The sequence below is a fragment of the Dermatophagoides pteronyssinus genome, unplaced genomic scaffold (genome assembly GCF_027571235.1).
Source record: "Dermatophagoides pteronyssinus isolate colony J.1.1.1.1 unplaced genomic scaffold, Derpt_VIB-CSIC_2022.12 sq0003, whole genome shotgun sequence".
NCBI lineage: Eukaryota > Metazoa > Arthropoda > Arachnida > Sarcoptiformes > Pyroglyphidae > Dermatophagoides > Dermatophagoides pteronyssinus.
Genome location: NW_027461527.1, coordinates 1,592,476 through 1,616,195, shown reverse-complemented (window position 1 = coordinate 1,616,195; position 23,720 = coordinate 1,592,476). Strand labels below are relative to the sequence as shown.

The window sequence follows — 23,720 nt, the reverse complement described above, 5'->3', positions numbered from 1 at the left end:
CGAATTATTTCGGATAAATTTTAAACTTTATTGAAATAAATAAAATTAAAACAATAAACAATATGAGGTATCATTATTTGTTTACAAATATATTCATGAAATATAAAATGTTTAAATATAAAAAAAAATTGCATGTAGATTGAAAAAACAACAAAATGATAACGTAATAGAATTTCAAGGCTTTGGCATTTGGCGAAGACATTAATTTTTTTCATTTATATGTGATGAAACGAATTAATATCTATTTGTTGTACGCATCCGGAATGTTCAGATCATCAATCGGTATCATTTGTTTAAGCTCATCCAATGATCGAACAAATTTCAATTTTCGAGAAAATTTAGAACTTGAATAGAGAAAAAAGTATTAGATTTTATATCAAAATTTATGGAAATTTAAGTACCTGATGAATGGCTTGCTCATTATGATCAATGTTTTTAGCCAAAATGTAGGATGTACCAAATAAAGACCTTTTAGATTTTTCTTCAATTTACGATCAATCATTTGATAGCATCGTTTCAGCCAGCTGAATGTTGGCATATTATTGACAGATTGTTGTTGATGACCAGTAGCATTATGTAGATAGATGAGTATATAATCATCTGCTACCATATTGTGTAATGTGTTCACCACATATCTTGATAAGGGAATTGAAAATTATACAATTACGTTTGAACGAATTTAATTAATATGATAAAACTTACAAGAAAAGATTATCCATAACATAATGGTAATCCGGTCGTGATCTGTCCGGCAAGTAACATGCTGAAAATAAAATGATTGCAGAGCTAGAAAATTCTGAAGACACCGCTTCACCATTTGATGAAATTCGTAAATGACCACCATGCGATATGACTTTTTTGTAAGGTTCAATCACTTTCAAATCTATAGATTGAAACTCTATTGCACTTAACGGTAATGATCCCCGACGCTCACTGATATTATCGTCACCATTGTCAGCTTGATGATTGTCGATTTGTGTGTTCACCATATCCGAAGACATATTACCATTTGTTTGAATCGTATTTACATCCATGTTTGGATCGATTGTAATCTGATCTGTGTTCGTATTTTTATCATAAACATCTGAAACTATTAAGACCAAAAAAATGTGAATATTGTCATTTATCAAAAAGAGATATTTATTACCAGTTGGATTCAAAAACATAGCATAATTAATTTCGACTTTTTTCTTCATCGATTGATTACGACCTGTCACCAGACAAAATTAGATCAAATTAAAACAGTGAAAATTGTTTCATTTACGATATAAAACAGATTCAAGTAAGCACATTAATACATACCTATTGTACCAGTACTGAAATTTAGATTATCATTATTCATCGAATTGCTAACACCTAATGGATCATTCAAAACCAATTGACTAGAGTTTTGTTCGGGACTATTTCTTTGATGATCAATTAAATCATTGCCATTTGTCATTTTTTGGTTAGATATGGGTACATCAGAAGTTAATGGTGGTGTCATAATTTGTTCCAAAACTGGTGGTGAAAATACATCGCTATTGAGAACCAAATTTTTTATGTTCATCTGTGGCACAACTCTTTTTCGTTGACTTTTCGATAATGTACTATTACGATTGAAAGCAGTTGGTTGTTGTTCATTTGATTGTTTAATTTCTTCATTATTTTTTTCTTGAGATGATGATGGTTGTGATTGATTTTCAATATTAATAGTAGGCATTTGACGGTCTTGCATTTTTGTATCAATGGCTTCAGCTTCGCTTGAATTCAAGACAACATTTGGATCTTTATTTTCATCTACTTGTTCATCATCTGTACGTGTAAACATAAACTTTGAAGCTCTTGCTTCTCATCGCCTTACAATTTATATATAATATACAAACCTGTTTGCTGATGTACTGTTTCTTTAGCATCATTAACATTTTCAACAGTCGACACATCATCTATGTTTTCTGGATCGACCATCTTCTCCTGATTTATTTGCAGTTGTTGTGGTTGTTCAACATTTCCCGCATACATAATTGATTCAGGACCAAATGATTCGAAATCAAATTCAATTTCATGCGTATGGCTAAGACAACTATTTTCAGCAGGATTCATTAGAACAAGATTTTGTCCATCAGCATCCATTACAAGTATATTTTCATGTTCCATTGAATCAGTGACGTTTGGATAATCGCCAACAAATTCACCGACAAATGAATCATCAATAAATGAACCGTAATATGAATCGGGCTGTTGTATGAATGATGATGGTGCACTTGTTGCTGTGTTCGTAATTGATTCACCGTTACCGTTCGAGATTGTTACTGGATCATTACGTTTTGTTTCTAAAAAACACAACGAAACGAGTTTTTTGAAAACAAATTAGATTTGAGCCGGCCACACAAAAAATAATGAATCAAAAACAATCAAGCACGATCAAAATTAAATCAAAAAAAGAAAAAAATCAAACACAGACAAGTAAAAAAGGGAAATGAACAAAACATGCGACATGAAAATTGTAAAAAAATGAAATTAATGAGAAAAATCAAAATAATCTATCACACAAAAGAATGACTTGACAACAACAAAAAAAAACAAAAACAAAGCAAAATCGAATCAATCATTTAACCATTAAACAATAGCAACAACAACTGCTACTATCATTATTATCTGGAAAAAAAGACACACATACAAACCAAGTTGGGCAGATTATCCATTTGTTTTTTTTGTCGTAGAGTTTGATTGAATAAATTTTCTTCTGATAATGATGATGATGATGATTTTTGATCATGTTTTTGTCGCTAGTTTTTTGGATAAAAAAAAGGAAATTTTCACTACTAATGTAGCAGATGCTACTTCTATTACTATAACAAACAAAAGCTAAAAACATTTAAAATTTTTTCAATAAATTCTTCGAATTCAAACATAATAACCGCTTCCGATTTTCAGTCAAGGAGAATTCGAAAAATGAACGCTGTTCACTTTCACGTTCAATCATTCTCCATAAAGATTTCCTTTGATTATTCACACGAACACGGTCATGAAGATATGGGTTAGTTTTTTACAATATAAGAAAAAGGAAATTTTATTTTGAAAATATTAGATCACAGGAAAAGTATCAAAAAAAAGCAGAAAGCACTGGTGAGACATTATTATCGTCATTATCATTTGACTTACCACCAATAGAACCATTGCCGGCGCCAGGACCATTCAATATTGTTGATATGATTGGCAGGACAACTTTACGTGATGCTTTCAAATTATTTTGATTATAAATTCGTAATGATTCCAAAGCAGTGATAAGCTCGAGTGACAGTTGTTCTGAACGTTCAATACAGGTTGCAATCTGTTTTGATGGGAATAAATTGATTATTAATGAAATTAAAAAAAGAGAGAAAAAAGATGACATTATACTAACTGTTCGCATCAGATGTTTATTAGGACAAAAGATTGCCAATTGTCGACGTAGATTGTTAGGTATTCGATTATCTAGACTCATCAATATGATAGCATTGAACATTCGTGGTCGTGATTGATCGGAAAACGCAGCTGTTTTTGGAGGTTGATCACAAAAGTTTTTAAGTTCTTTTGATTTATCTCGTAAAGACATTTCGGTCAATAAAATTCCGGTTACTGATGAGATACATATTGCTAGATTATTATCCGAAATTGATTCAACAATTTTCATATCTTTACGTAATAAATCTTCAAACGATAGTCCATCAAGTGAGTTTTTGGCCGTCACTAAACGTTGATATACTTCATTACGATCGTATAAGGACGGCTCAACATCGGCAGGATGTTTCATCAGGTCTTCCAATTTATTTATTGCTTCGCAATCTTTTGCATTAAACCGGGCTGCTGAATGCGTAAAACAAATAGTGTCTAAAAGTATTGGTCCGTATAGAATTAAGGCGATCTGTGAATCAAACGTTTCGGATGATGTTGATGATTTAACCGGAGAACCAAACTTATGTTTGGTGATATTTGATTTGAAATAACGTAAAGCAATCAATGAACAACATGAACCAACACCGGTATCGATCTGTACTTTTGACGGATCACATTGAATATATTGTGATGATGATGGATCGGAAGATGAATGTGGTTGGTGATGATCGATGATTTCATCAAACTGAGCTCGTGGAAAGAGTCGTTGAAACTCTTTATTTTCATTGTGATCAACTAATGATATGAATACTTGAACTACGGAATGATGAAAAAAAAATAGAAAACGACAGATGAGAATAATGGACATTGAGAAAAAAATGAAGAGTATGGGAAAAAGGGAGATAAAGATATTAGTAATAACAAGGCAAAGAAAAGATTGAACAAACCTGATGATGAATTGATAGCATCAAAGTCGATTTCATCACGGCAAATAAGCCATTCGAGTTCAAATTGTAAGACTTTTTCAAACCAAAATACAATCTCTCGACGAAGGTGTAGGTCTTCACGAAACACATTTAAAACAGGCAATACAATTACTTCCTGTTTGTTTATTGTGGATATATTTATGGTTTTCATTCATTCATCATCGGTGAAGAAGAAAAAAACAAACAGAAAATCAGAAAAATTCAAACCACGATCATCATTAAAATTTGTTATTTTGGAAAAAGGGAACCACACGTGTATGTGTGGCGACAAATACAGAAAAAAATTATTAATAGAAAGTATTCATACAAATTGTATGAGGATGGATTATCTAGATTGTTAAATAATAAACATACCGAGTCATCTTGATCATAATCATCTTCATCACTATCCTGATGTTTTGTAAGCTCATGATATTTTATATAGGCCAATACGATTGCCGAAACGGCCGAATCTAAATCACAGCTTTCGTTACCAACGACGATTGATAATTTTTTGAATGCTGTCACATTGGACTATAATGATGATTAGTAAAAAATGAATAAAAATAGCAATAGAAAACATGAAATATTATAATGATAGATTTTGTTGGTTTAAAATTTTGAATGATTATACAAAAAGATACATACCAGATTAAATCGGCAAAATTGTAAAAATCGATCCATAACAAAGGATTATAATGCTGAAAATCAGAAAAAAGTGAATTCAAACAACGGACTCACTGACAATTAAATAAAATGTTATCAATGATGATGACCATCACTATCATCATCATAATATAATCAAACAAAATTGCACAATTAGTTTTTGCAGCAAACGATGAAATAACAGACATAAATTGTCAATTAAATGATAAAATGATTGGCGGAAGATTTGGCGATAATAATTTCATTCGATCATCAATGTTATGTTACGATGCAATTGTTTACCAAAACAATAAAAGGGTGTGGATACCAACGAAATGGCTAATAAAGTGTATAAGATGGAGAAAAAAGAAACCATAACAAGACAAAAAAAAATACTTATAAATAAATGAACATTAACAGATAAATAGGGATTGAAAATAACTTTTATATGGAAAAAAAATCTAGATGATTTCATATAAACAGTACGTGTAAAATATGTTTATTTTTATCAAATTCTAATGGATCATGTTCCAATCATGGTATAATAATCGATTTGATCCAGTTATAAGGAAAAAATATATTCCTTCTTCATTAGTAAAAATGAAAGATAAATTTAAACAAACATACCAATAATGAACAAATAAGGAAAATTTTGCTCGAATCAAAGAAATAAATCTTTTTCTTTCAATGATTATTCAATACATTTGGAACATACACAATTGAAATTGCAAAATTAATTCAACAATTTATATATAAGGCAAATACGGTGTATTGAACCTTTTTTAGACATATCACTATTGAAACACATTTTTAAATTCAACACGCAAACATACTTAAATCCTACATAAAAATTTAGAAAATAATCTTTTACTCCTAATGGGTTGTGATGATTACAACATAAAAACAATCTATAATAAGTTAATCTGATCATTATTCGATGATCAAAACATTAATAGATATCAATAGAAATTCTTATCATCATCATCATCAGTAGTGATAGGATGTGTAAGTGGAAAGAAACATATGACAATGATAATAATGATTGGTGAAATGATGAACGAACAAAAAAAAATTCGAATGAAAAAAAGTTAATGATCCTGTTCTGTCAATCATGATCATCATCGATGACAACATGAAGGTGGAAACGATAAAAAAATAAATTCAATACAAGTCGGCTTTATCGAATTAACAATAATAATCATTGAATGAAGAAAATGATAATAATAATAACATGGATTTGAAATAAAAACAATGCCCGGTGATGATCTTTGAAAAATATTGAACAACAAAAAAAGATAATTGAAATCATTCTATGACCTAAACAACAAGGCAAAAAAAAATCTTTCAGCAATGATCATAATGATGACTACACTAAACTATCTGATGAACGTTAAGAAATAAAGCTAAATCTGGAGGATCAACAAAACTTATTATTTACATCATCATAGATTGAAATGAAAAAAAAATCAAAAGATTATTATCATTATACTTTTTTCAAAAAAAAGGAAAAAAATTTCATCTATACACACTACAACTAGATGAAATTTTATCTGATGAATGAAAATAGCAATCACACAATTGATTCACTATTATGATAATGATGATAAATGTAAAAAAAACATCGACAGATCATTGATAAAATGGTCATTATATTATTCGGGTGAAGAGGAAAAAAACATGTAAATGACCACATACAAAATGTATTTAAAAGTATCAACGGCCAACTAGGCTTCAAACATTATAAAAATGATGTTAACAAATGATGAGTTTTTTATTTAAAAAAAAGGTGATAAAAACTGATTTATGAAAAAAAGGTAGTCACCAAATGTAAAAAAAAGATGTATTTCTTGTAGTGAAACTAACATCAAATAGAGAAAATGCATAAATCACCGATTGGATGTGAAATTTTTTATATAACAATTTAATAAATGTTAATGGTTGCAAAAAAAATTCGAATAAATGGGTTTTTTTTTGAAAAAAAACCATTGTTATTCATATGAATAAACGCCTATTAACATTGTTATTATTGTATTGATCATCGTGTCGAATGCAAAGTTATTATTCAATCAATCAAATCGATTAATTGTTTCGGTTTTTTTGGTTATATGATGGAAATAAAAACAAACTGAAAACGACATAAATCAATAAATCATAGATAGAAAAAATTAGGTAGAAAAAAACTCAACACGAATAAATGATTGTGATTAATAATGAATGGTAAACATGATGATAGCTTTTTGAGAAAGAAAACGATTTCTTATGAGATAGATTAAGCAGATTTTCTTTCCATTTCATATTAATCACAAAAAAAATGACAAGCGAAAAAATCGAATAAGCAACAGGTTGTTATGCGTATCGATGATGTCTCAATAAGTTGGTTCGAATAATCGTGAAATGGATTTACCTCTTTTTTTCGGTTGCATAATTATAATTAACAATGACATCAAACAATTCAATCCTTTCAATATGATCAATACATTTTATTTGAATAATTCCAAGCAGATTATCGTAATTTTCTTAAGGCTAATCGTTTAGTTGATTTCAAGTTGTACATGGCACAGGCCAATCAACCCATAAAAGGGTTAAAATTAAACAGAAGAATTATCAGAAATAAATACAGAAACAATTATCAAAGTAAAATTATCAGCATACTGTTTTTTATAATTTATTTTTTAGATAAAGAAAATATGATTCATACATACATCATGTGATGATAAATATTTTTGTTGTTGTTGTTGTTATTTTTTCATAAACATTCTGTGGTATGTCGATTTTATCATTGACAATCACTAAATAGAAATGATCATCAAATATAGCAATCATGAATGCGTATACTTGGTGGATTGAAACTATTATTATTATTATTCGCCTATTGAATTTGTCATCTTCATGAGAAATAATACATGATGATGGAAAATTTGAATAAAAGAATGAATAAGGAATTCATTTTAGCAAAACGAAATAATGTGATGGCAAAAAAATATCAAATCAGCCAAGCAAGGAGCTGAGAATCATTTGTTTCTTTCCTTTTTGGGGTTTTGTTTTGTTCGGATATTGTTTTGAATTTCTTTTCAATAGACAAAAATTGGAAAATTTTAAATTGAAAAAAAAGATTCAAAAAATGGTCATACATACAAACAAAATAGAAAATTAATGTTAGAATGATAGAATAAATTGATTATTCGATCATGATGAACATTTGTGATGACGAAGATGAAAATAAATTATATTCAATTCCACAAACACACCATTACAAGAACATCGAGTCATCGTCATTAAAAAAAAGTAATTCAAGGTTCATTTTTTATTGTGAAACAAATTTTGTTCATTTCAAATTAGATATGAGAATTATGCTCACCTGTTGTTGAATAGTTTTCGAATTTTTTGTTTTTTCTTCAAAAATAACAAAATGTTTGTCGAATGATTAGAAGAAAGATGAGAAAAGTGTGGAATTCTTTAATCACGAAACTATTTTTTGACCGAAATTCGGATTTCGGAAACAAATCAATCAATAATTAGTTTGATGTCTATTTTTTCAATGAATTGAAATCAATGCGAGAAATTGAAAAAAACTCGACACGACTACCAGCCAAACAACAGTAATAGCAGCAGCAGCAGCAGTAAATAAATACACACAAGATAGTAGCCAACACGGCGCCCAAAATAATAACAAACAAAACAAAAAAAATGGAAAAGAAAATAATATTTCGGAATGTTTAATGATGATGATGAACACAGTGTATATATATTGATAAAAATCCTTATAGTGGTAGTAGCATTGAATTATTGGAATGAAAACAATATGCATATTGGAACGAAATTATATTCGATTCGAATTAAATCTAATGCTACTACTACCTATATATCCTCTACATTATTTAAATGTTACAGCTTTTATTGATGACTCCACGATAGTGTTATTGTGTTTTGATCGTTCGAAACGAAAAAACAAAATTTTGTTGGGCGTTTTGTGTGAGTGGATTTTTTTTTAAAGAAAAATTTTATGAATGTGTGTTTTTCAGGATTTTACAAGTGAAAAAAATAAATTAGTTTTTTTTCTGATACAATTATACAAATTTGCTTTCGTTTTCTTTTCCAATTTGTAGACAACGAGTTTTTCCCATTTGTTACAAAAGAGCCGAAAAAATCGAACCTTTGAACCTTTTGTTTCAACAATTGACAATTATTCAAACGTAAAAAAATGGCTAGTCAAACACAAGGCATTCAACAACTTTTAATGGCTGAGAAAAAGGCAGCCGAAAAAGTAAGTGGTCAATGATTCATTTCATCCGTAAAATCAAAAAAAATATGAAATATTTCCCAGGTTCAAGAAGCTAGAAAAAAGAAAGCCCGCCGTCTTAAACAGGCTAAAGAAGAAGCATTGATCGAGATTGAACGATTCCGTAATGAACGAGAAAATGCATTCCGTGAATATGAATCGAAACATATGGGTTCAATGTAAGTGTCATATTTTAATGTATGTAATGAATACAAATCATTATATTTTATAAATTCGAAAAAAATCCAAAAGGGATACAATTAAAGGATCCATCGAACAGGATACTTTGATCAAATTGGAACAAATGACCAAAACGGTGACGGGAGCCAAAGAAATTGTCATTAAAGATCTTCTTACACGTGTTATATGCGATGTACAGCCCAAACTACATACCAATCTTCGTCTTACGGAGATTTAGGATTGATATTTCGATTTTATTCATTTTCTTTCAACAATACATACCATTAATTAATTGAATTATATCCAAAAAATTATTTTATCCAGATCATCATTACTTACATTGTGTTTATTTTCTTTGTTGTCTATTTTAATTGTTTTCATGTGATTAACCAATTTGATTGTTGGTGGGAAAAAAACAAAATTTTTAACAAACCAAAAATCATTGTATTCCACATTTTGTAGCTTTTTCCTGTCAGTTTTTTTTTCATTTTCTTTCCCTACACTTTTAATGTAGCTTATATTTCTTAATCAAGATTTCTTGTTTTTTTTCATTTTACTTTATTCCGGTGTGTGTGTGTGCATTAATTATCTAGCATATTGACCATTTGAATGGAATAAAATATAAAATATTGAAACAATTTTTTGAATATAATTTATTTGTTTTTATTTTTTCGCCATCATTCAATATCAAAATAATGATGTGTGAATATCACAGGTGAATATTTATTGAATTAATAGCAAAAATGAATGGCCCATAATTATTAATAATAATCGAATTAAGAAATAACGATAATAATTGAAGCAGATAAGTTTTGATGAAAGAATTTTGGGTCGGCCATTTTCATTGGATAGAATAATTTTTTTTTCTTAGAAACGAAAAATCAAAAAAAAAAACAACAACATAATTTAAACTATTGTCTCACTTTTGCCACATTTTTCAATGTTTTTGTGTAAGTGTGTATGATTGTATAGATGTTTTGTGAAAAATTCAATTAACAATAATCAATGGACCATAATAATAATTATCATTTCAAACAACAAAATAAAACTTAACATCATATATCTGGTTCTGGTTTCTTTGTTATGTCTTTGTGTATTTAAAAAAATTGTTCCTTCTGATTATGATTACAAAGATGTTTCTTTTTTGTCTATTTGTTGTTGTTAAGTTGATTCTTTTATAATGATGATAAATCAATCATTTAAATTAAGAAAGATGCTTAGATACTGTTAATGTAAATGTGGACAATAATGAGACATTTAAGTGTGTATAGATGTGTGTGTGTGTCTATGGATGTGAACATCCTGAGATACGAATGAAATTTGTTTAACTATATTTTTTTAGATGAAAATATTAATTAAAATTTGTATGTGTGTTTGTTTGTTTGTGTAGCTAAGGCACCACGTTGATATACTGTTCAATGCCAGTGTTTAATGATGGAATGAAAAAATCATCCATGTTCGGAATCACAAAATAGTTGAAAAATTCATTACGAAGCTTCTTTTCAATAAAGTTTGTTACATAACTTAGATTCAGATCATGATCACCTAATTTTGGGCGGGCTGTTATCGAAAATGATGGATCATTACGAAATCCATACCAAAGACGATCAGTAGGTGGTTCCGGTATATTGATAGCTATTGAAATAAAATAATTATAAATTCTTTTCATATTGATCAAACAAACTATAAATATACCTAATGTTCCATTTAGTGAATTAATTTGAACGGTCAACATGATAGACATATTTGATACGCCTTCCAAAGCTTTCTTTACAAAATTCATTTGACTTGCTTTCTGAAAATATTGATTGGAAGCAATCTTTTCGACGAATCTGATCAATTTCTTTTGTTTTTCATCTGTATCGGCATCATCTGGCGCTGCTGGAGCCGTCTCAGGTTCTTCATCTTCTGAACTGGTTATGATCGAATCAAGATCAGAATGATCATCGCAAAATTCATCATTCAATTCGGTTCCAGGTGCTGGACTTTGTGTACCAATAGCACTGCTACGATATTTAGCTCGATAGCCACTCCAATATTTGCCGCCAATTTTTTGTGTCAATTTGGGTGAATCATTTGGTGTCGAAGCTGGTGAAACATCGGCAAAATTCTCTACGTTAGCCGATAATTTAAGTAAATTAATCTTTGTCTCTAAGGTCATTGTGAAACCGCCTGTTTAATTCATATGATGAATATAAAAAGCAAAGCTATAATTTAACTAAAACATTATTTTATTCTTTACCTGAATAGTTAACATCGAACTCAATCCAAAGACCGGCATCATCAACGGTTGGTACCGAAGGCACTGAATTAAATTTGGGCAATGTGGTACCGATATCTATTTCGGTGATAGTTAACGATTCCATAAAATATGGCAATCGTAGTCTACGCAATTTACGTTGCAATTTTTTGGCTATATATGCACTCCAATTCGGTTTGTTAAGAATATCGAACGAAAGCCGATTAAGAAGAACATTGAACCAGGTTAATGCTGTCATCATTCCTGGATTACCTGGTCCTATTCCTTCAGCATTTAAGATATTTGTGCGCATAAAATTTGAATAATTTAGACGACGAGTTAATATGTGAAGACATTGTTGATGATGATGATGATGATTATTTTGCTGTGTAACTAATATTTCTGGATCAGTTTGTTTAAATTCTCCGGTCGAAGCGACAAACAAATAGGTTTTAGATTCACTTGGTGAATCATTCAACGAATTATTCGATCCACGAACCGATATAGAATTCTTGCTTGAGCTTATTATGGAATCAATCGATGTTTTAATTGCCCAAAACCATTCTTCTTTTTCACGACATGTTCGAGCAAATATGACCAGTTTAGATAATATGGGTGTTGGTGAAGCTGATTGAAATGAATTATCTAAATTATCATCTTGTCTAATCTCTTCATTGAATTCAATACAAATGGGATATTTTTTACTCCAAATATATTTACGTTGATTACGAACATTTTTGGTTAAATAAAGGCAAATACGTTTATGATGAATACGAGAAAAATCGATCACTTTTTGCGATTGTAAAGCAAAGTTTCGATTGTTTCCGGATGTAGGATCTAATAAAATTTGTTTCAATTTTTTATCACTAATCTCTTGACTAGGAACAAATATGTTCAATTTAGATCCGCTTAAAACTAAATAGACTAATCTAGAAACAAAACCATTTTTTTCACGTTCAATATAATCACCAATAAATTCGTAAACCCATCCAGCATAGATAATACCATCATTGTTAGGTATCGTTGAAGAAACATTAAAGGGTAATCGTTTTGATTTAGTACGTTTTAATCCTAAACCTTCAGATCTTCCGGATTGATCACCACGTTTAGGATCATCAGATTTAATCAGGAAAAAATTGGCAACCAAATAAATAATGCCTATTGTAACGATGAAAAATGTCATCAAAAAACCAAAAATGAAACCATTTATAAATGAAGGTAATGGTGATATGCAAATAAAGAATCCGGATGATACAGCCATAGATAAAAAGAGGTAATATTGAAATGTGATTGATGATGTCATCTTTGACCATAATGATTGATTTATAACATTTTTCTTTTGTTGTTGTTGTTGTTTTTGTTGCTGTGGTTGTTGATGATGATGATGATGATGACTATGATAATGATTTTCATTATTGACAAGAGTTGTATCAAAATTTTTTTCATTCACTAAGTCATCATTCAATGATGGTAATGATGACGATGATGATGATGAATGACTAACATCAGAAAGACGATGTTTTTGTCGTTTTTGTTGAATAAATTGCTGATGATCAAATGGTTTTCCCATATGAATTGTTTCATCAGGTGTCGGTGTTCGATTTCTTAATGGTGAACTTTTTGTACGTCGTCTTAATGTTGGATTCTGTGTGGCTAAAGTACTGGTCAATAAATATGTTGGTAATAATCCAAATTGATTATTCTCTTCTTCATCATCATTGATTATTGTATTGTTGATGTTATTAATATTGTTGTTGACATTGTTGACATTATTATTATTATTATTATTGTTATTATTATCTTCGAATTTTGTTGCTTTACGGAATGTCATCATTGATTTACTATTGGTCATTTTATTGGATTTATTTTTATAACCACCAATCGTATCAACATGTTCGGTTGATGCAGATCTTGTACAACCTGCTATATTATTGGAATCGGTATTTGCTGTAAACGATACTTTTGCCGATGATGATGATGCATTGGTGAATGTAGCAAGAAAATTAGACAATACTTGTGAATTTGAAAATGAAGGCGATGTAATTGAATGCTGTTGAACCGGTGATAATAAGGCCGATGTAATTGATGATGATGGTACCGGTACCGTTGGTGATGGTGTTGTTGTTCGCATAGGAGAGATCAATTTATTGAATAAATCTTGTTGCGTATCCTGTGATTGTTGCTGTTGTTTGTTTTTCGGTTGAAATGTTTTCTTATCAAATAATGTAAATTTTTTCTTAGTTGCAGATGATTCACCGGAATTAGATTTCAATCCAATGAACATATCTTTTAATTTTTGTGGTTTATCTTTTGATTCTTTAGCCATATTTTCATTACTATTGCTCGTTGTTTCAGCTGTCATAGTTATCGATGAAATATCCGATGATTCATTGGGCACTTGTTGTTGATAATCTTCACTATTATTGTCATTCGATGGTGATGATACCTATCAACAACAAAAATTTAAAAAATTGTAAATTTTTTATTAGTAAAAATGTTTAGTCGAAAAAATCATCTAATGATTCTTGTCATAGTAATACTTTAGCATGAATAAAATAATAATGTTTTCACACTAACTATCCATTTACTCTTTTTTTCATCATTTGAATTCAATTCCAATAATCATGACAACTACTATCAAAATGATGAGCAACAAAAAAAAATCATACCATAATTTGTCCGTTTGCGTCCACGATAGAGGAAAACGTGTTCGTCATCATCATAATTGTTGTAGGAGCGTCTGCTACCGTTGTTGTTGTTGTTGCTGCCGTTGTCGTCATCGTTGTTGTTGTTGCTGTTGTCGATAGTGATGATGATGATGATGTTGAAATTGGATGGTTATAATTTTTTACTCCAATAGCCATCGACATTTTCCTCGATGTTGAACCTGTTGTTGTTGGTTGTGATTGTTGTTGTTGTTGTTGATTATCAAAAAAATTATCCATCGATTCTGATTGCATAATTTTTGTTTGTTGTTGCTTTTCATTACGTAATTTATTTAAATTGACCAGATTGGTAAATTTTATATCATTCAACCAACTTGTTGAATTTTGATTATTAGTCGTCGATGATGATAATAATGATGATGATGATGTTGTTGTCTCCGATTCTATATCATGCTTGATTGGATTTTTGGATGAATCTTGATTCAATAATGATGATGATGATGATGGTGTTAAAGCTTCCTGCAAATGTTTCATAAATTTATCCATTTTATTTCCTGAACCTTTTTTCTTTTCCTGTCTAATTTTTGCATCAATCATATCGATTTCATCTTCAACTTTTGGTGGTTGTCTATTCTGTTGCTGATGTAACTGTTGTGACTGTCTTTGACAATCTGGATCACCAATTGATTCGGAATTATCTTCACTTTCTTCATCAGTGATTGAAAATAATTGTACAGAACCAAGATCATCTTCGGAAGTGATTGCAAAATCATCAAACGGGCTACCCATTAATGATAATTCAGTGGGCGTACCTGGCGGTGATAATGAAGATCTATTTTGTTGCTGTGATGTGGGAGTAAATTTGATGCTTATTTTTTTGGCCATCTTTTTTTTATACACATCAATTCATAATCGATATAGTTTAAAAAACTGTGGTGAATTTTTTTTATAACAAAAAATGCTTTGTGAATTTGAAGAACTCAACACATAAATGTGATACATGTGAGCTATATTGTTTGAATAAAATTGCAAATTAACGGTGATTTGACTGTTATTTGTTTTTCATGATCTATCATGACATGTCTATTTCGTTTTTCTTGTTTTGAATACTTAATCGGTTTATAGATAAAATCATGATGAATATTAATTCCTAATGAGAAGGAAAAGGAGATTGGATAAAAATTACAGGAAAAAAAGAATGAAAAAAATTAACCATTAATGAGGAAAATAATTTTATGAATTGAAAAAAAAAGTTATTAACATTGTATAAATGTTCATCATTAGTGACAAATCAAAATGAAAAAAAATTCAATATTCAACAATGAAACAAGAATGGACAATTTTTTTTGGACCTAAACCGTTTTTTCCAGGTTATATAATTACATATTAATCATTCAGTAATTGATTGATTGATTGGCAGATAAGTTGGAACCTGATGGGAAAAACCCAAACAAAATTTTCAATTTTTTAAAAATGATTGACATTAATATAAAATGATTTCTGTAACCATCATTGAAATTCATCATAATTACTATTATTAAAAAGGGGAAAATTTTCTGTCATTCGTATGACGTCAAATTGTCATTTGGAAAAAAATATGTTGAAAGGTTAGATTTATTATCGAAATGATTGAGACGAATAATATAAATACAATCCAATAAATAATACGTCGATGATAATTAGATAATTAAATAGATTGAAAACTATCAATATATTGATTAATTAATAAAATAACCGATTGTGTTCTATCCATGGAAATTTGTTTATGAGCAATGTGAATGATAAGTAGCTTAGAGACCAAGTAACTTTTTTATGTTTGATGAAATTATTATCATTCCATCACAATGGAACACATTAGAAACCACATGCACACATTGTGTTTTTTTTTCATTCACATGTCGATAAAATCGATGAAAAAAATGGCGAATAAAATTCATTTAAAAAAATTGTCGTTAACTAATGACGTAGACGAATTATAAACATATAGAAATGGTAAAAAAAACTAATATTTCGACAACGAAATATTCCGAGAATTTCATTCAATTCAAATGAATGACTAGCCTTACGAATTGTTTAGTGTTGAAAATAAATAGTTGCATTAGTATGCAATGTAACGAATAAAATCGTTTTCTTAATTTGCTTATGACAAAAAAAAAAAAATAAGGTGAAAGTAAAAAAACATTTAATAGGATTCGAAACCGCTTGTCCGGAATAATCATTATCATCACCCATGGTATATTCGGAAATAATCGGAAATATTTAACGGAAATTCTTTTCATATCATTATTCAAATATATTGCTCTACATACATGCTTTCATCTTGATGTTTTATAATGAACAGGAAACAAAACAAGAAAAAAATAATTTGAAAATAATGAAAATCCCCTTTTAAAATTCGAGATTATTTTTGTCATCACTGTTTATCAAATAATGAAAAAAAAGAAATAATAGGCTAATTTATATTCGGTCAATATTCGCCCAAATTCACGCAACATTTATTTTTAATTTTGAGCTAATATCGCTAAAAAACACGCCTGAATTTTATTTTGGATCAAATACAAAAAAAACGAAAGAAACAACTTTATGGCTCAAGTAGTTTAAGAAAAATGGTGAAAAAAAAAATTTCGGAGACAAACCTTTTTATTTATTTTTCAGAAAAATTTCTTCATCAACGATTGACGTAGACAAAATATCTATACAATTTGGCCAGAATTTGGACCAGAATTTGGAACGAAGAAATTGTCGTGATGAATCAAAAAATCGCGGGCGGACACACTTACATAAACATGAACAAATATTCACCAATAAGTTTTCAAATAAATTTCATATTTTTTTCCCAAAAAAAAAACAGTTATATTACTCAATCTGTTTGGATTGTTGAAACGATGATCGATGGTAACTTTTGTTTTCTCTCTAAACTATGACATTTCAACTGTGACAACAAAACAAGAACAAACAACAATTTATTCATTCGTTTTTGTTATTCGAAACATAATCACAACAAATAAAACAACCTTTTTTTCATTCGTTTCTTTTTCGACATTTTGAAGCCAAATGTTTGATGAGGATTTTCTTTTTACGTTTTATTAAGATTTTATTGCATCGAAAATAATGATAATGTTAATATGGCTGATTTTCATCATAATTTCCATTATGATTATTATCATTTTTTCTTTTAAAGACGACAATAATAGCAACAAACAGTTTAGACGATAATTACGAAATGTTTTCTTTTTTTAAAAAAACATCTATTTTTTGTATTGTTGATGTTATTTGACATTTATACAATTACATTGTAAATCATCATCATCATCATCATAATTATGAAAAAAAGGATTTTGGTTAGTTGCATACAAACACATAACAACGACGACAACAAAAACAACCAAAAACAAGATGTTTTAAAAACTCGATGACGAAATCTTTGTATTAGGTTGTTGATTATAATGTTGGTTAGCGTTCACCCAAAATGGGCGTCGTTCCTCATTAATAATACTGTTGTTGTTGTTGTTGTCATTAAATTCTACGTGTTTACGAGTCGATATTTTATTTGTATGATAATGTTGATGATGAATTAGGAAGACGAAACACAAACAACCGAAGGATTGATTGAAAAGAAAAATCAGGTGTTTCGTTTTACTTCTGCTTTTTTTCGTTTCAAGGTGAGCTAGCTTTTTTTGATGAGAAAACAATAACAACAACAAGCTAACCAACAAGCCAAAAAGCCAATCAAATTAGCCGGCTAGTAGTTTTTTTTGAATGGTATTATGTATCTGTATAATCTGTTAGTTAATGAAAAATTAGCATCAAATTGATTTTAGTCGGAATTTGTGATTTCATTCATTCTTCACGTCATTATTTTGTCATCATTATTAATTAGTACACAAAAAGAAACTCGGTTTGTTTGATGTAAAGGAAATGATAAAAACCAGGTGATGAAACCGATGACGCCTACAACAGGTGAACGCAATACATGTAATTTGATTGTATTAGTTTGTTTTTTGGTCAAATTTTTTTCAGCTAAAAACTTTAAATTCAAATAAAATTGTCAAAATCGATGAATGCAACAAAAAATTTAATTTGTTTTGTCAATTTGTTGTTGTTGTTGTTGTCGACAAAACAAAACAAAATGGAAATTTTTTTTCTGCTGACGTTGACAAATCGAAAACAGGATTTGTTAATTTTTCAACACAAATTGATTGTCACAATATTGTGAGGATTGTTTTGTTTTCTTGTCGCCTTGATGCATTCATACGTTCATTGATCACATCATTCAAAAAAAAATCATTATTAATATCGATCAAATGTATCGATACAATTTGTTTTCTATTTTTTCGGTTTCGAAAAATGTTACCAGAGGAAATAGGAGAAGAGAATAAAATAGTAATCATATTTATTATTTGAAAAAAAGGATGATTTATTACCAGAATGGAAACACACACAAATCAAACATCATGAACAACAAATGATGAAAAAATTAGATAAACATACAATGATTATTGATAATGATGATGATTGTAAACATTTTTCTTTCTCTCTCAACAAAATTTTTGAATGATGATGATAATAATTCTATTTTGCTTTTGTTGTTATAATTGTTTTGATCTGATTATGGTTAAAATTAATGATATTTATTTTCACGTTTGTTTTTTTTTGTTGTTGTTGATGTTGATGAAATTCATTCAATCATTTTTATCAACTGATATCAACAATATTAACGATAGCAGTAGTTAACCAGAAAACAAAAAAATAACCAAAACAAAACCATAGATTCCAGAAAACAGAAAATTAAACCTAATGCTATTTTATTCTATATAGGAATATATGAAAAAAAACTAGATAGACTCTTTTGAGCATATTTACCATAAGGATACACATACAAATAAATTCGGCGCATCAACGATAAATACATACAAGACACGCAGACACAAAGATACCACATACTATCATCATATATATACAATTATCAACCAAAACAAAGACCAAACCTACGGATATCAACCAACAGCCACGCATATACACACCAACGGCAAAAGGCGACATATCTAACTTGATTGTATTCGATCAACTTACTTTGTATACAATGAAATCTTAAAAAATACAATTGCAATATTGCAATCAACAATCATCAAATATGCAACCTATAGATACAATACGTTCATTAAATGGATGGATAATAATAACGACAATTTACTTGGATAAAAACTAAAACATACCACTTCTATTTTCAAATGATATATTTTGAACGAAAGAAACAACAGAGAACCTAATCACATTCATTTCACTTGTGTATCTTTATGATGAACTAGAAAAAATGATGACGCCGACTTCAATTTTCTTTTATCAAGACGATAATTTTCATTCAATTTAGTTCAATAATTCAAAATAAAATAATTTCATTTTTCAAAAAAAAAGATTAAAATGAAAAATGCAATTGTTGTCTGATCAATTGATTGATTAATCTAAATCGATCTCAAATCATATTCCTAATGGTATAACCGATGGATTCCAAAATAAACGAAGCATAGAATTTTGTTCAAAAAATCATTCAATTTTTTCAGTCTATAATTAGCGAATCAATTTAGTCATATTATTATATGTTTATTATATGGAATCGAATGAATCTTATGATTGATTAATTTTTAGATCCACAGACACAAACTGACACACAAATTCGCTAATAGAAATTGTAAAATAATAAAAAATTCAATTTGGTTAGTTGCTAAGTAAGTTTTTGTTTTTGTTTATCTTTGAATCTGTTTTTGCTATTTGGTTTGCCAAAAATAACAAACATTTTCAATAGAATCAATTATTATTATTATTACGCAAGAACAATTAACTCGATAGTTGAAAATTTAGTTCTGAATCAAGAACAAAATTATAACAGATTCGAACATCTGTACAATTGATAAATGTTTTCCATTTTTTCCAATGAAAATACATTCTCAAGGAATTCCAGTTTTCCATTTATACATCTATATGATTCTTTTTTTCAGCTTATTTTCGATGATATGAACATTATCATGTATATATAGAACATATATACACTTGTCGTCGAAATAAATTTCCGCATTATTAACGATTCGGTTTGCAAGGCCGAAAACAACAACAAAAACAGCTATGGACAACAGTGCTAAAATTATTCAGCTCATGAAGAATGAAGAATTCGGAACCGGGTTTTTTTCATTACACAATAAATTCATAGTGCACGCAACACTGTATGGACAAGGACATTAAATAACAACAACAATAGCAGTAATAAAACTGAATACTTCAATTGAATTCCATCTTTCTAGTGTATTCGTATGTCATTTAAAAGTGTTCCAAAATTATTATCCTTTTTCTGTTTATAATTCTTCAATATTTTTTTCTTCGTTTATTTATATTATCTATTGTGTCATATAATTTTTTTTCGGGTGTGTTTTTAATTTTCTACACTTGCAAAAAAGAATCAAATTAGTTTCTATTAAATGTGGCAAAACTAATTTTTGTATCAAAAAGTGATATTAAAAAGTATTTGTACCTGTCATTTGTATTTATTGTTGTTGTTTTTCATATTTACTAAATTATTAATCCTCATTGACATTCATGATTTTTATAATCCAAAACAATTTATAAGGTAATTCAAGGGTAATTTTTTATTTATTTATTTTTTCATTTAGCAAAAATATTTGCCCATAAAAATCAAACCTGTATAATATGATTATATATTGTGCAATAATAATGCACGATTTAAAATGTTTTAAAGTGTCTGTGCTAGTTTATTTCTCTTGGTATTTTTTTCCATTGAATATCATACTTAGTTCAGGATCTGATAGGTACCATATGGCTTGAAAATTTTTCCGACTACCTTTTCTTTAATTTATTTCCGATTTAAAATTTAGTAGAAACCAGATCAGTACCACTTACATGAATGAAAAAAAGTATGATGATGATTTACAGAACAATCAAACGGAAATTGTTTGGGTGATCTCTGGTTTTTTTTTAGCTTTCTTTCTCACTCTATCTCACTGATTTTTACTTTTATAAAATATATGAATGAAAAATGATTACCTTACGGTCACTTACCTGTCACACTATGTTTTATAAAAAACCCTAGCTTATTTCATTTTATTTTATTTTGTTCTGATAGGCAAAACACAGTTCCTACCCTAGAAAACAATTACTATTGGACCTTGGCTGCCTTGGTTATAATGCCTTTGGATTGTCGGTATGTGCATGAAGGTGTGTATGTATGTGTGTTTTTATTGTTTGTTTTGATTTCCATCTGTTCCAGAAAAAAACATCGAAGCAGCAGTAAGAAATACATAATGTACATTTTTTCTTTATTACGAATGAAGGAATGAAATGAAAAAAACGTGATCAGATCATAAAGCCCAATCAGAAGGACATTGTCAAAAATGGCATCAACATCAACGATGACTAGTGGAATTGAAAATCCAATGAATTCAACAAATTCATATAAACAAAAATCATCAAAACCATTCATGAAATTAAATCTGGAAACGATACCCGATTCATTTAAGACAAAAGTTTCGATGCAACATCAATGTTATCGTTTAGTACCCGATGATCTATTGAGTCCCAATGATGAAGATGATTATGAAAATGATGTCAAAGATAATGATTATCTAACATCCGACAAAAAAATTTTCAATAGTACACCCAAAAATAATTGTCAACATAAACGTCGCCAGTTGCCAAAAATACCATCGGATAAAAAACGTAAATATTTTTTTTAATTCACTCATCAAAGAAATGAATATCTTTATCTAAATCTTTATCTTTCATTGTATAGCGTTCGGAAAAATATGGCAAATGGGACAAAATAGTATTGATCAACAATCAAAAAATTTGGCCAAAAGTCTTCGATGGAAATTAACAATGGCAAATATGTTATTAGAAATTAAAACTGATTCATCCACCGGTAAAACCCTTTCGATTAAGATGCTCAATGATGATTATGTCGATGATGATGATAATAATAAAGTGAAAGAAAATGATAATAATAAAAATGACTATGGCAATAATGACAAAGAAAATATTATCTTCTCTTCAACGGAACAACAACATTCACAACAGAAACAAACAAATAATCTTATCTCAACAATATCTGATGATCATTCATCATTGGATTGGAGTCATGATGATACGATGTCGATGATGATGATGTTATCACCGGATAAATCATCATTGACAACGGAACAATCTAGTCACCGACAGCATCATTCTCGATTGACAAACACAAGTAGCGATTCAGGAGTTTCATCCAACATTGATTCACCATCAACGACGGCTATTTCATCATTTAATGAAAAGATTGAATTCTTCGAATCAAAATCATCCATGACGAGTAATGATGCTAATGATGATTGTGACAACGAAGGTGATGAACAAAAATCTCAGCTTCAACAATCACAATCAGAAACAAATTTGAAACCTGTGAACAAATTACCAGATGCAACACATAGAGCATTGTTCAAATTTTGTGCCCGACATCCAGATGAAATCGATCTGCAAATTGGTGATGCAATCTATTTGTACGAAGAATTTGATGATCAATGGTCGGATGGTCTTAATTTACGGACAGGTTATCGAGGAATATTTCCTTCATCATTGGTCATCGATGTCAATTATTCGGAATTTATGTTCGAAACGGATGCTAATCCAATCTTTCATGATTCGAATCCATTTATTGATTTTCGTATACAACGTGATCGCTTTAATTTGGATTTTCTTGGATCAATCGAAGTATTCAAAGCAAAAGGTGAAGATGTATTAGATGAATCAATACGACGAGTATCGATTGGTGTGCAACAATCAACAATGAAATCATCCGCAAAATTTTCAATGAATAATCCGTTTAATTGCCTAATTGAAGTGTCCGATATTGGTATACGTATGATTGATAATTCCTCTAATATAACAAATCTTACGAACAAATCTCGAACAACAAGTAACAAACATGATTATTTTTTCGCATTAGTACAGATCACATATTGTGGTTATCAATTCAAAAATAATGTCTATTATTTTGCATTCATCACTCGTCATCCATCTATTCAGACAAGATTTGCATGTCATGTTTTTAAAGGTGTTGATTGTTCTAATACTCGAGATGTAGCCGAATCAGTTGGTCGTGCATTTCATCGTTTCTACAATCGTTTTGTTCAGATTACATTTCCAATGGATACAACATTCAATTAATAATTTCAATCTGATTCAATCCTAATGGAATCTTTATCAATAATTCGCAACATTACTTAAATATCTAATCGCACAAACAACAAACATAATATGAAATGTTTTCATTTTAACTGTTGAAAATTTTTATTGTTTGATAATTTAAAGTTATTGATGCGTTTTTTCTTTGTTTTTTCTCATTTTCT

The 23,720-nt window shown here is 29.2% G+C and overlaps 4 protein-coding genes across 13 annotated transcripts; 2 read left to right on the top strand and 2 right to left on the bottom strand.

Moving 5' to 3' along the window:
* Nucleotides 1-4: 4 nt before the first annotated feature.
* Nucleotides 5-8,595, bottom strand: LOC113797877 (uncharacterized). Its single transcript, XM_027348331.2, has 12 exons — nucleotides 8,326-8,595; nucleotides 4,971-5,306; nucleotides 4,698-4,856; nucleotides 4,305-4,458; nucleotides 3,386-4,173; nucleotides 3,145-3,313; nucleotides 1,866-2,312; nucleotides 1,303-1,794; nucleotides 1,148-1,210; nucleotides 703-1,090; nucleotides 402-635; nucleotides 5-344 (listed from the first exon to the last, which is right to left on the bottom strand). Exons 2-12 carry the CDS (start codon nucleotides 5,004-5,006, stop codon nucleotides 242-244), a joined length of 3,033 nt encoding a protein of 1,010 aa, XP_027204132.2. The 5' UTR covers nucleotides 5,007-5,306; nucleotides 8,326-8,595; the 3' UTR covers nucleotides 5-241.
* Nucleotides 8,596-8,834: 239 nt separating this feature from the next.
* Nucleotides 8,835-10,078, top strand: Vha13 (V-type proton ATPase subunit Vha13). The gene is made up of 4 exons (XM_027348508.2): nucleotides 8,835-8,939; nucleotides 9,074-9,231; nucleotides 9,292-9,425; nucleotides 9,499-10,078. Exons 2-4 carry the CDS (start codon nucleotides 9,169-9,171, stop codon nucleotides 9,662-9,664), a joined length of 363 nt encoding a protein of 120 aa, XP_027204309.1. The 5' UTR covers nucleotides 8,835-8,939; nucleotides 9,074-9,168; the 3' UTR covers nucleotides 9,665-10,078.
* On the bottom strand, nucleotides 10,062-18,727 carry LOC113797866 (uncharacterized). The gene is made up of 5 exons (XM_075825177.1): nucleotides 16,968-18,727; nucleotides 14,335-15,481; nucleotides 11,669-14,111; nucleotides 11,122-11,598; nucleotides 10,062-11,061 (listed from the first exon to the last, which is right to left on the bottom strand). The coding sequence occupies exons 2-5, from the start codon at nucleotides 15,214-15,216 to the stop codon at nucleotides 10,817-10,819; spliced, it is 4,047 nt and encodes a 1,348-aa protein (XP_075681292.1). The 5' UTR covers nucleotides 15,217-15,481; nucleotides 16,968-18,727; the 3' UTR covers nucleotides 10,062-10,816.
* A 1,241-nt stretch (nucleotides 18,728-19,968) lies between these two features.
* On the top strand, nucleotides 19,969-23,681 carry Aplip1 (JNK-interacting protein Aplip1). 10 transcript variants are annotated; one of them, XM_075825182.1, is made up of 4 exons: nucleotides 19,969-20,057; nucleotides 21,464-21,541; nucleotides 21,608-22,056; nucleotides 22,130-23,681. In XM_075825182.1, the coding sequence occupies exons 3-4, from the start codon at nucleotides 21,732-21,734 to the stop codon at nucleotides 23,536-23,538; spliced, it is 1,734 nt and encodes a 577-aa protein (XP_075681297.1). In that variant the 5' UTR covers nucleotides 19,969-20,057; nucleotides 21,464-21,541; nucleotides 21,608-21,731; the 3' UTR covers nucleotides 23,539-23,681. The 10 variants fall into 10 exon arrangements, with proteins under 10 accessions (XP_075681297.1, XP_075681303.1, XP_027204195.2 ...); XM_075825188.1 differs by lacking the exon at nucleotides 19,969-20,057 and adding an exon at nucleotides 20,809-20,950 and having other exon boundaries at nucleotides 21,672-22,056; XM_027348394.2 differs by lacking the exon at nucleotides 19,969-20,057 and adding an exon at nucleotides 20,809-20,950.
* The last annotated feature ends 39 nt before the right edge of the window (nucleotides 23,682-23,720 follow it).